Source organism: Malaclemys terrapin, chromosome 14 (genome assembly GCF_027887155.1).
Source record: "Malaclemys terrapin pileata isolate rMalTer1 chromosome 14, rMalTer1.hap1, whole genome shotgun sequence".
In the NCBI taxonomy this organism is placed as follows: domain Eukaryota; kingdom Metazoa; phylum Chordata; order Testudines; family Emydidae; genus Malaclemys; species Malaclemys terrapin.
Window position 1 is genome coordinate 4423935 of NC_071518.1, and position 13555 is coordinate 4437489.

General features: G+C 41.8%; 1 protein-coding gene across 1 annotated transcript in view; it reads left to right on the plus strand.

Annotated features, from left to right (window-relative positions):
- Positions 1–13555, plus strand: part of GALNS (galactosamine (N-acetyl)-6-sulfatase) — a 70673-nt gene that overhangs the window by 27293 nt on the left and 29825 nt on the right. The window contains exons 9-11 of the mRNA XM_054048646.1: positions 977–1080; positions 8851–8987; positions 11589–11691. Of these exons, the coding sequence (XP_053904621.1) occupies positions 977–1080; positions 8851–8987; positions 11589–11691 (344 nt within the window). The remainder of the gene's footprint in view (positions 1–976; positions 1081–8850; positions 8988–11588; positions 11692–13555) is intronic.

Here is a 13555-nt window from a genome sequence, read left to right on the forward strand (position 1 = left end):
AGCCCAGAGCCCGCATTCCCTCCCAAACCCCTGCCCAAGCCCGGTGAAAGTGAGTGAGGGTCGGGGAGAGCAAGCGACGGAGGTTGTGGGGGGATGGAGTGAGCAGAGCGGGGCTTCGAGGAAGGGGCAGGGCTTTGGGGAAGGAGTGGGGTAGATCCTGGGTTGCCCTTAAATTCAAAAAGTGATCTTGGGCATAAAAAGGTTGGAGACCACTGATCTAGACCATCCCTGACAGGTGTTTGTCTAACCTGTTCTTAAAAACCTCCAATGATGCGGTTTCCACAGCCTGACTTGCTCACCTGTTCCAGTGCTTAACTATTCTTATAGTTAGAAAGTTTTTCCTAATATCTAACCTAAATCTCCCTTGCTGCATTGCCTTCAGTGGACATGGATAACAGTTGATCATTGTCCTCTTTGTAAGAGCCCATAATGTATCTGAAGACGTATCAAGTCTCCCCTCAGTCTTTTCCCAAGACTAAACATACCCAGTTTTTTTAACCTTTCCTCATAGGTCAGGTTTTCTAGATCCTTTATCATTTTTGTTGCTCTCCTTTGGACTCTCTCCAGTTTGTCCAGGTCTTTCTAAAAGGGTGGCACCCAGAACTGGACACAGGACTCCAGCTGAGGCCTTACCAGTGTCAAGTAGAGCAAGACAGTTACTGCTCATATCTTAGATCTGACACTCCTGTTAATACACGACAGAATGATATTGGCCTTTTTTGCACCTCTGTCCCATTGTTGACTCATTCAATGTGTGATCAATTTTTACCTCTTTCACTCACAAGAAACATTTAAGATTCCTATAAATGAAAGAAGTGAACAAAAATTTTTTGTTTTGTTTTGTTTGTTTCCTTTATGCATTTGATAGCACTCCCTAGCTAGTCTACTAATCAGTCAGTTTCTCTCCTGCTGAAAAGACCTTCACAAGCATCCACAGGAAAAACATCATAGTGTTTATCAATTTTCTTTCCTATAGGAGGTAGCAATGGTCGCTTTCTGTGTGGTAAACAAACCACTTTTGAAGGTGGGATGAGGGAGCCAGCTATTGCTTGGTGGCCAGGCCAGATACCTGCAGGACACGTAAGTATCTGGCCTTAACAATTTTAGGCCCAATTCAGTGCCAACTGAAGTCAATGGAAGGAGTCCCATTGGCTTCAATGGTCTTTGGTTCAGGGCTTTTAGCACATTCTTAATGGAATCACTGTGTCAAAACCTGGGATCTGATTAAGTAAAGAATTGGTTGATGTATATACAATAAGATCAGTTAATTACATTATTGCAATCTTATACCGTGAATGCACATGATTGGATTTTTTATGACCACTAAGGGGTTTGACTTTAGCCAGCAGATACCTTTTTGTTTTCCTGGTCTGTTTAACCCCTTCACTTTTGTTGGATCATACGTCTGTATCCCCAGCATTTTTAGTGGATTATCAATGTGATCAAATGGAATGCAAGGACATTCCTGTTACTGTGTGTCCTGCTGCAGTGGAGGAACATGCTTTCTGGATGTATTCTGCGTGTCCTGCAGCATCGAGTGATTTTAAACCTGACACTCCTGTTTTTTGTGGCTAGATAGCAGTTTCACTCAGAGAGGTAGGTCTGTGTACCAGAATGTTCCTATTTCCTGCCTGCACAGAGATTAAAATGATGCTCATTCTAAAATAATCCTCAGGTGGCAATACCAGCATGTGCAGGAAATTGTCCCAATACTCATTAAAGAAAGATTTAATCAGCTCTCCAGGAGGCAGGATTCCTGTTAAATAATATGCATTCCCTCCCCTTTGTAGATGTCTTTTATTCAGAAAGAAGTGATACTTCATCAACTCGACACTGTGCCCAAGATCGCAAAATATTTATAAAACATTTATTTTTCTAATTTACATTCCTTTTCAATGTTGTAAATCCATTAAATCTGATAAAGATAAATTATAGAACATATTTAGAGGGCCACTGTCAGATTTGGCCTAAAATTTGGAGCACAAGGGTAATTTGAGTTTGTCATTTTTAAAGGTTTTACAAAACCTAATAGGAATGTTTTTATGATTCTTTAACATTTGAAATGAAAACAGTTTATTGTTTAAATTTAAACATTCCCATGAAGTCCTTGCAAGCCAAGCATAAGTAACTTTGGACTAGTCCATGAGAACACAAAATTGAAACTGACTGTTTTGGTTTGTATGTACAAACTTTGAGTAAAGTGCCTAAAGTAAAGAGCCATTATTAATGGGGACAGGTACATTAGATATGAAAAAATAACTCTAAGGTATAATTAAGAACAAAGGCAAGGAAATGTTTTTAGCAATAACTTAACAACAGTAATCTTGTAGTGTAGCTAGCTATTTTATGTGATGGTAAGAAATGTTTGCCACAGATTGGAGCTCAGTGTGGTAGTTTGTGGTGAATTGCTTGCTCTTTTAGAAACAACTGAAAGTTTAACCTAAATTTGTACGATCAACCATTTATGTATGGTTAACATATTGGCACACCCAAATGAGGTGCCATACTGCCATGGGTACACACACAAAGGCAAGCTACCTCTATTTAGAAAAGCTCTTATGTATATGATTAACTTTAAGCACATGCTTAAGTCTTCTTATTAGGCAGATTCTCACCTGATGTAAATTGGCATAGCTCCATTGACGGATCTGCCTTCATTGACTTTAATAACACTTAAGTATATGCTTCACTTTAGGCATATGCTTAATTCCTTGCTTGATTTAGCCCCATTTCAGGAAACTGGCCACCAAATGGTTACACATATAGAGGTCTAATCCTGAGAGGAGTTGTGCTCCCACAATTCCCATTGGGCTCAGACTGCTTTTCAAACCTGTGGTCCATAATGTGCTGCTTCACTCTGTGTTGTGGATGTGCTAGTATGGGTGAGATCTGTAAATAAATACATAATAACAGATATTGATAGGTCTTCTATGCTTGTATTCTTGCAATCAAGGCTCCTGCAGTCTGATGCCCACCGCAGCACTGTCCTCAGGTGAGAAGTACAGCATTGCTTCAGGTTTTTGGGTAGTGCAACTCTGCCATTGCCTTCTAGTGTTACAGTCGCATGTATAGTTTTCATAGTGCATAGTTATTTCTTAATAATTGCCTTTTCTAGACATAGTCAGTGGAGAGTTCCCTTCTAAAGTTTGTCTATTTTACATATAGTATGTTGAAGATTTTACCTTCCCAACCTGACCAGGAGGGAGGAGTCAGAGGTTAATTCAGTGTTAGTGCCCATGTAGTCATTGAATTCTCTGCTATATCAGTTGGGAACTTTGCCCGCTAGTAATACTGCTTTTACAATGGACACAAGTCCACCAGGAATTGGAGTGAACCCACAAACTGTCTCATAGCGATGACCAAACATCTATCAAATGGTGACAACTTTTGGTTACTGTTGACCGAGGCCACATTCAAAGCAGTAACCTGCTGTTGAAAGTTTCCCTATCCTGTTGCCTGCGCCATTCGGTTGCTCAGCCCCACCAAACTACTGGAGTTAAAGCATTCTCTGGAAGGGTCATGCCTCCTTGTTGATGGTCAGAAATTTGATAAATGCAGAATAATGCACATTAGAAAACATAATCCTGACTATACATTCAAAATGATGGGATATAAATTAGCTGTTACCACTCAAGAAAAGATCTTGGAGTCATTGTTGATAGTTCTCTGAAAACATGCGCTCAATGTGCAGCAGCTGTCAAAGAAGCTAACAGTGTTAGGAACCATTAAGAAAGGGATAGATAATAAGACAGAAAACATCATAATGCCACTATATAAATCCATGATATGCCTACACCTTCATTACTGCATGCAGTTGTGGTCGCCCCATCTCAAAAATAATATATTAGAATTGGAAAAAGTACAGAGAAGGGCAACAAAAATGATGAAGGGTATGGAACAGTTGCTGTATGAGGCGAGCTTAAAAAGCCTTGGACTTTTCAGCTTGGAAAAGAGATGACTAAGAGGGGATATGACAGAGGTCTATAAAATCATGACTGCTGTGGAGAAAGTGAATAGGGAAGTATTATTTACTCCTTTACATAACATAAGAGAGATCACCCAATGAAATTAATAGGCAGCAGGTTTAAGAGAAACATAGGGAAGTATTTCCTTACACAACGCACAGTCAACTTGTGGAACTCTTTGCCAGGGGATATTGTGAAGGCCAGAACTATTAACAGAGTTCAAAAAAGAATTGGGTAAGTTCATGGGGGATAGATCCATCAATATCTATTAGCCAGCATGGCCAGGGATGCGAACACATGCTCTTAGTGTCCTTAGTCTCTGATTGACAGAAGCTGGGAGTGGACAATAGCGGATGGATCATTCAATGATTGCCTGTTCTGGTCATTGTCTCTGAAGCACCTGGCATTGACCACTGTCAGAAGACAGGATACTGGGCTAGATGAACCATTGGTTTGCCCCAGTATGGCCATTATGTTCTTATGCTGACAATCTTACTGACTTGTAGCTTCTTTTTTTTTAGTGGGTGTATTTCTTTATTTCAAATAAAAGGAATGTTGAGTAGAAATTATAAAGGAAATCAAGTGGACAGTTCTAATAGGAACATCAGTAGCGCTATAGGTAACCAGTTTGGGGCTCGGTCGGGGTCTTGCCACAGAAGGCTGCTGCTGGTGTTGGCATCAAAATTCAGTTCCTTTTGGCCCCCCGTTTTGGCATGTTTATTCACACACAAACACCCTTTCTGTAGCTTCCTTCCCCTCTCCATTTTCCAGGTGAATTCATAACAAGTCAACATTTAAACATTCCCTGCATCACGTCTGCCTTCTGGAAAGATCTAGCTGAAAGAAATTCATATTCTGCTGGTATTTGAATCCTTCTCCTTCTCTCTTTCTGCGTGTCTCCTCCCCTTCCCTCCCCAGTTCCTGCTCCCTGAAGGAGAAAAGAACATATCAACCCAAAGACAGCATTGCAACCTTTTCTTCACTATCTCCCATGGGGCGCAAATTGAAATTGAATTAGACAGGGATATCAGGTCTGCTCGCTGTGATAACTGTAAAAGGATTTTATTTAAAAACACCCTGACATTTGTTCACCCAGTTTCAAATATTTAGCTTTTCTCCTTTCCTTTCCTGGCGGGGGCGAATTTATTAATTGTCGCCTTTGATTCAGAGTTAAAGCTTGAAAGCACTGATAACAGCAGTGGTGACTATTTCTTCCCGCAACGTGGCCCACAGCAAAAGGATTTCATTTTCTTAAAGACATTATGTGTTCACTGAGAGTTTATTTAAAAAAAAAAAGGGGGGGGGAGCCCTTCTTACGTGCGTAATGCCAGCTGTTCCTCACTGATACGAGGAATATCTGATCTCGCTCTTCTTTTATCTGTTATTTATTTTCTCTGGGCTGTTACTCTCTCTGGATTTTTATTTTTCTTAAGAAAAAATGGAAGAGGCAACTAGAATGAGAGTGCTGTTGACAGGAGAAAATAGTAATTTAAAAAAAATTCCCTGAAAATACTTCAAAGTTTTATAAATATTAACCCTTTTTATTTTTTTCTCTCTTCACGGTGCTGCAGAGCACAGATAAATCCAAGTGGCTGTGGCACTGGCGTTTAATTTCCTTAAGAAGTTTTCTCTGCTTCACGGAAGAATGTTGTCTGAGACCAGAAACGTAATTGAATGATTAAAGGGAGCCATCTACATCTGGTTATGTTTAATAAAGGCCAGTACAAGAAGTCAGTGGTGGCCCCAGAGGACTGTCACAGTGTATAAATTAGATAGTACGTCTCTGCTTGGCTATTGCTTCTTGCAGTCTGTTAGCCAAAAGATTTAGGTGACAGGATTGAGTGGCAACATGAAAAGTGATTTTTTTTTGGATTTGCCTTATAAACTGTGAAAGGCCTAATTACAAAAAGTCTTACATGCTAGCTATCCTGTTCATTCCTGCTGCAGTAGGAGTACATGGAGAGCAGGCACGTTAATAACTATATCATGTGCCAAATATCCCCTTTATTAATCTCTCAAATCCTTCCCATGGCATTTCTCCAACCTCACAATGCCTGCGACGTGCAAAGGGTAAGGAGCAGGGGGCGAGCATACGAGACTCAGCACCTCATGGTGTGTGAAGTTGTCCACCTTTGTCAGGAATGGATGTGATAGCTTCTTTGAAGGAGGATAACATTGTTATTATTTAATGTCTGTGCACTCTTAACGTGTGCACAGCCCTTTACAAAACACACACACAAGGCAAGATCCTTGCTCTAAGGAGCCGACAATCTAAGGGTATGTCTACACTGCAGCTGGGGGTGAGCCTCCCAGCCCTAGTGGACAGACTCATGCTAGCTTGGAGAAGGGGATGGGTCTTAGAGCCCGGACTCCAGCCCAAGCAGGAATGTCTGCCCCGCTATATTTAGTCCTGTAGCATGAGCCTAAGTCAGTTGTTCTGAGACACACTGTTGTGGATCCTTTTTAATGTGATGTTTATTTTTTGCAGTGTAGGTAGGTGTACCCAAAGAGAGCAGTGTGGAGACAGTAGAGCGTAAGGAGCATCAGCAGCAACATCTAGGTCCCATCAAAATGGGGTCAGTGGGGCCTGACCCCTCCCCAGATCTCTGTATCTGACGCTACACAACAGCATTTTTGTTAGTGTTTGAATCAGCAATAAAAAGGCGCGTCTGTCATTCTTGCAAAGGAACAGGGAGCGTGTGTGTAACCATTATGTATTTGCAGTGAGCCGCAGTCTCATTGGTGTCTGACTTAGTTGTTGGGGTGGAAGGCAATGGGAGGTTTGCCTGGGTAAGGACTGCAGGATTTGGTGCAGTGTATGTCGGTTTGGTTTGGTTTGAAGGGAGAAAATATGGATCACCCAGTACCAGTGCACATTATAAAACTAAAACAGTACGTCCAGTTTCACTGTAAAATGGGACTGTTCCAGTTCCTTCTCCGAGGTTGTGTAGCAGAGAAAGTTACAAGCAGTTTCCCTCCATCCTCTCCTCCAAATGAGGAGATGAACCTTGAGAAGAGTTCGTGTACATACCTGCCTCTTGTGTTGCTCATGTGGAGAACCGTTTAATATTTCAGGTCCTGTGATTTAACCCCTTCCCATCCTTACTGCCCACAAAAACAGGCTGATTCTAGCCTCTTCCAAAGTACCTCAGTGCAGCAAAAGCTCTGAATCAAACTATGGGCCTGATCCTACGCAACCTTTCACATGCCAGTAATCCCAGTAATTTCAGTCAGATTACTCTACTGACTAAAGGCTATTTTCATAAATAAAGGTTTCCAGGATCAGGCCCTCTCTATGCTTGCTGCTTTGCATTCTGTTTCTCCTGCATGGGAACAGGGGAAGTTTTGCCCATATCCTTCCTCAGTATTAAATGCTCGTCAGTGTTTTGTGATGAATTCAAATGGTTAAGAATTGAAATGACTGTAATCCAGCAGAGTGACATTGCAATGTTAAACGCTTAATCCATCCCAAATGCAAGCCCAGCATGCAGCCTGTTGTTTTTGGAAAGAGGAAAATACTGTAATTTTCAGAAATATTTTTCAATTCCCCGCTTAAATCCTTAGATGTTCACTTTTTCAACCTATTGGCCATCTAGCCACTTAGAGCAAGAGGTTTAGTAATTCAGAAGATAGTTTGTTCCCCTTAATAGGGCTGAAGAAACTAAAACAACTGAGCTGATATGTTGCAGAGTTCCTCTTTTATCATAATTTGCTCCGGTATTTAAATACTCTTTTAGAGTCAGCTTAGTAAATGGAGATCCATTACTTATTAGCCGGAAGATTCATGGATAAGGCAGGCTTTGATGGTTATGATGTTATGACCGATATATTGGTATCCTCAGTATATTGGTAGAACATGAGAATCTGCCTTGGATGGAAAAGAAAGTAAATGTTTTTTCTCCACTTTATAAGTATGTTGAATTGGGTCACATGGCTCTTTGTTTCCGAGTTTGCGGTATGCCTGGGAAGGTTCTGTTGGGTCACATCTGGTACTGATGCATCCTGTCGCAAAGCGCTCATACTCTCTCACTAGACTGAAGATATCGGCCTCAAATTTGTGTAATGTTGGTTAATTCCCCATCCCAAGGCAGATGATAGTCTCCTAGCATAGTAGCATAGCACAGAAAGTGTGTGTGTGTGTGTGTGTGTGTGTGTGTGTAAATCAGTCAGAAGGTAATCGATGGAAACAAATACTGTGTGGGATGCTTGCTTTTAAAACAGAAATAATTAAGACAGAAGGAATTATAAATATGGCTGCCAGTTAAATTTAAAAACCTCTTAAAAAACCACTAAAGCCAAAAAATGGTGGTTTTTCCTCCCTGATAAAAATATTCTAAAATATTTCAGATTTACCATTCTAGAATTGTTGAAAACGGTTTGTAGACAAGGTCATTGGGCCCTGAAGATCACTCCCCATCCACCCACTTCTGTACTTGCTGGGAGCTCACCCCTGCCAATGCAGGGCTCTGGAGAGGGCCAATGGATGGAATAAATCAAGGGGAACTTTGTATGGAATACTGATTTTTTTCAATCTCCGAATGAGTAATAATTTGCTTATGCACACCAGGGGGCCCTAAGCACCACAAAGTATGAATGAATGAATGGAAAGTGGGTGAAGTAAAGGGAAAGGTTTAAAAAAAAAAATCCATAAAAAACAACATGAAAGGAGGAAGGGCTTGATTCAGCCCTCTAGAAGCTAATGGGGACTTTGCATGTGACTCTGATATGAGCAGGAGCAAGCCCCAAGTGAGAAATTTTGAGAGCTGCAAAAAAGGAATGGGATTGAGAAAGCAGCTCTTTTGTAGCAGAGAGGCAGGCAGCCTCGTCTGCTTGAATTTGTATGGAAAGTCTGTGCAAATGCTCTTCGTTGTCTTGTCGATTTCAGGTGAGTCATCAGCTGGGTAATGTGATGGATCTCTTCACCACCAGCCTCTCCCTAGCGGGATTGCAGCCTCCCAGTGACAGACAGATTGACGGTATTGACCTTTCTCCTGTCATCCTGCAGGGCAAGCTAATTGACAGGTTAGTTATGAGCACGGAGCTCACAGCTCCTCCCTCGCGATTATTGGAGGGGGGCAGAACTCATTTGCTCATTTTAAAAATCTCTTCTTAAAAACTATTATTACTTTAGAAACTGGCCTGGTACACTTTGTGTTCCTGGTGGCTGAATTGGGGTGAGCAACAGAGATTTACTTTCTGTGCTAATTATGTGCTGGAGCTAGCGAGGTGGGATTGCTTGAAACTCAGCATATTGCCAGGAAATGGATTCCCTGGGCACATTCAGTTGTCCAGGGATTAGCACAGATCCCTGGAATAGCATAAGGTCACAGTGAGGATAAATTCCGTGAATTCTAACCTAGTTAGGGAAAGGAGGTTTAATTATTTATTACTGTGTAGCAACCAAGAGTGTCTGGGTCCTTCACAAAACACAGCCACTGCCTGAAAGAGTATACAGTCAAAGGCCTTGACCCTGAAAAGGGACTTCACTGAAACCCCACTTGCTCCTTTGGGTCTGCTTGTGTGGATCCTTTTTCACGGTTGGGCCCAAATTTTAGACTTGACTTGAAGAGCTAGCATAACGAGCAGCAGTGGGGGAGGGGATGGGTGTTAAAACAAGACAAGATTAGACAGTGAAAATTCTTGACTTCCTTTCCTGGGCAATGTAGAACTGGGAGTATTTCCAGGAATGGTATAATTGAGCAGAGGGAAGCAGCCTGACAAATCAAAGTAGAGAGGATGTTCCATAAGTAGGGGAGAGCATGAGAAAAGTCACCGGGACACTTGCAGGATTCATCTGTGTTGACTTTGAACCTTAGGTCAGAAAAGCTATTTTTGTGCCCATTAGGGTAGAAAGCACCTGCATAGCACTGCAGATGATTCACCTCGTGTCTAATTTTGGGCGTTACTGGATCTGTGAGTGCTGTGAAATGTTTGCAATTAGCATTACTTTATTTCTTTAAGGTTGAAGGGGTTCTTTATTGACATAAGAGTTTTTTCATTGGAGAGACAAACGTTTTATTACTCTGCCCCTTGCACTACAATAATTGTCACTTCAGTGCACCAGGTGAACCAGGTCAGGTCTTCCAAAGCCAAAAACTCCATTCATATTTTTTTCCAGTGGGTTAGGTTTTAACATCCTTTTTCGCTAAGAAAGCAGGAACAGTAAAGATGATGTGGGGATGGAAAAGATTATTTAAAACAAAAGATCTTATACAAACACCCCCAACTAAAGAAAGCTCCTTGAGGAATGAGTGTTATGGGTGAGTGAGAACAGGATGAGTGAGTCCTTTTCTTTCACTGGTGGGAACATTTTGGACCCCATTCTGCATTCTTGCTACCCCCTTCACTCTCATTATCCCTTAGGAGTTTTTGGTGTATACAGAGTGGACTAAAAGGAATGGGCCCTGTTTTTCCCTTTGTTCACAAGCTCCTCATAAATACAAAGAGCTCCTCATTAAATACTCATAGTTTGTGCAGGGAGTGATGGAAACTGTAGTTCATTCTCAAACCAGAAGGGATCTAAGACCACTCCTGTGCTTCAGTCAGGGAGATTTTTAACCTTCTCTTACCATGAAGATATGGTCTTCAAGGTGGCACCATAGAACCAGACAGTTCTTGCAAAATAGGAATTCTGAGTCCAAACCAAAGCTGCAGATTCAGAACTGATGATGATGAACTTTCTGACTTCGTGTAGCAGTCTATAACTACTGGAAAAAGCTGACCAAGCTGGAGTCCTTGCATGAGGAACTCTGCCAACAGAGTCTGCCCTCTAGAGATGCTTCAGTTCTGCAGAAATGGAGTGGTCTGGTTTTACCTTCCATTCCAAGAGCAACAGAGTGCTTTGTCGGTGAAACCAGAGGGAAAAGGGGGGACAGTGCTGAGCTCGCCACAACATTTTTTGAAAGGGGGACACAGGCCATTAACTAGTCTGAATAGAATATATTTTCCAAATATATCCCCAGTGTGCTCCCTAAATTGAGAAGCATGGAGGTTTGAGAAAAGGCAGCACCCAGAATTGCATTAGGCCAAGTTAATGGGAAGGCTTTTTGAGAAATTGATGGGGGTGGAATCTAAAGCATGTTGGAGTGCTAGCATTTGTGATTTGGGTGCATTCTGAGATGGCACTGGAAAGCAGAATGCGTCTTTAATGCCGTTTTCCCCCTTCTCTGGCTAATCAGCCTGTGTGACAGTAACAGCTGGCAGTCTGGTGCTCTCTAGCTGTCCCCAGCCATAAACAGGAGACCAAGCATCACATGTTCTGTGAATCCCCATCACACACCCCACTCTTCTGAGACATTTGGTGTTTAAATCGTCACGCTCTATAGAAAATTCCAGGGGCTGATAGTTCAAGGATTAACAGTCACTGGCAGCCCAGTTGTATAATGTTTCATTCTTGTGCAATGTGAGCTCTCAACTTGATGAACACTTTAAAAAATGTTAATTGAAAACCTTGCAGTGGAGACTCTGAGAAGGCAGCCTGTTCCTGACTGATAGCTGAATCGGAAGTCAGACTCCATTAAAGTGTTTGTCTCCCTTATCAGTGTGCCTGCCCAAGCGTTTGTTTAGGCACATTGCATTTCTCATGCAGCTGCACTTCCCCTCCCCCTTCTGCTTCCCTGTCAGGCCGATATTCTATTACCGTGGCAACGAGATGATGGCAGTAAGACTTGGGCTTTACAAGGCTCACTACTGGACCTGGATCAACTCCTGGGAGCAGTTCAGTCAGGTAACAGAAAACAAAACCCCCTCGTTTAGTTCATTTCCCCCATTCTCAGTTGCATCAAGTGACATTTTCCTCATGGGGGGGGGAAAACCCATTAAAGGGGAATTCGAAATCATTGGCATGTCCCTGCGCTCCATTTTAAACCAGCCTTTTAGTGGAGACATTGATGTGTCATTACTGCTGGATCTGTAGGATAAAGGGAAAGGAGGAAGGAGACTAGTATTTCAGCACCTTCATATTGACGTCAATGTCATTCCAGGGCAATCACAGGAAATTGTCCTCTTGGGTTGTTTTGGATGTTGGGGTTGGGTTTTTTTTTTTAGCCTCTAATATACTCCAACGTTAAGCATCTTTTCTTGATCAATTCTTACCAACTCATATGTCACCCCATTTGGAGTGTTACATTAAGTTGTTGGTGTGGATCCAGTGTCTGATATGAGGAATTCAATGTCCCTCACTATTGACACGAATATAAGGCTGCTTTGCTAAGCAATGCATGGAGAGGGAAGGAAGTCCAGCCATCAGCAGCTGTACTGTGCAAAGAACTGCAGCCGCTGAAAACAGAGCACTTGTGTTTCATCTCTTACAAAAGCATGCTCCGACCTAAATCATTCTAAGACAGCACATTTTTGAGCTCTCTCGGTTGATCATCCCTTTGTTCTAAGTGATACTCTCTTGCTGTTTTTCTGATTTTGTATCTTTCTTGTTCCAAACTTGGGTAATAAACTCTGGGGCATTTCACAAATGGCAGCTCACCATTGTGCCATGCTGATTATGCCCTTAAAAGTGAAGTAAATGTGCTATGGCACAGCTCTCAGCAATTTCAACAGCAGGCTGGTGGTACAGGGGGTTGTTTGTAAGATTATGACTATTTGTTATGTATGGGAGGTCTTCAGGGCTTCACAGGTGCAGAACAAAGTGCTGCTAGCATTTGTGGATGTGAAAACAAGCATGTAGTTTGTATACTCAGGGCGAGCGGGGTGGGGGGTAGAGGCAGCATCACGGAAGACTTCTACATTCATGGCTGTAAACTTTGTATCTAGAAAGACTGTAAGGCTCAAAGAGTCAAAGTTGCAATTTTACATGGCGCCAAAGAGACTTACCAACTGGGAGGGAAACTTGCATCGCATACTTTACGCCATTGTTAACACTTTGTGAGGCGGATGATGCAAGATATTGTCGACACGTGTATGTGAATAAAGCTCGGATCTTTCAAGTGACATGGAAAGAGTGTGGAAGATTTTCACTGTGAGTGGGGACATTGGAAAAGGATGTGCACTTCCCATGTGTACACAAGACCATGTCAGATATGAGTAACTGCTCTCCATTGTAATATAAGCACATACACACACTTACACACCTAGTTCAGAAAAAAATAAATGCCTATATTGATCTAACCTGTTTGTACATGTCTGAATATGTGTGTAGCTGTGATAATGGAGACCGGTTACTCATTTCAAAGACTCTCCCACTGTGAGCAGTGGCAGTTGTGTAATTAAGGAATATTTCTTTCTTTCTAAGTCTTTGTTTAACTACTGGCTGATTAAAGTCCGTAATTATGCTGTACATCAGAGAGATGATTAAAAATTCACTTGCTTTCCTGCAGCTTGTATCACATGTGGTTGATGTGGGTAAAATTGGAGCACATTAGTGGACAGAATAGCCATTAACAACATGCAGGGGAAGCTGGGGCTGAAATTTGTTCCGATTCCTCTCATGTCCTCCAGGGTTAATTACAACCCTCACGAGCTTAAAATAAATAAATAAATAAATAATTCGGAATGCAGAATATTTTTACAGTTCTGATTTTTGTTTTCTTTTTTGCAAGCTTGTCATACATGACCGCTCCACAGTTCCTCCTTGCCAT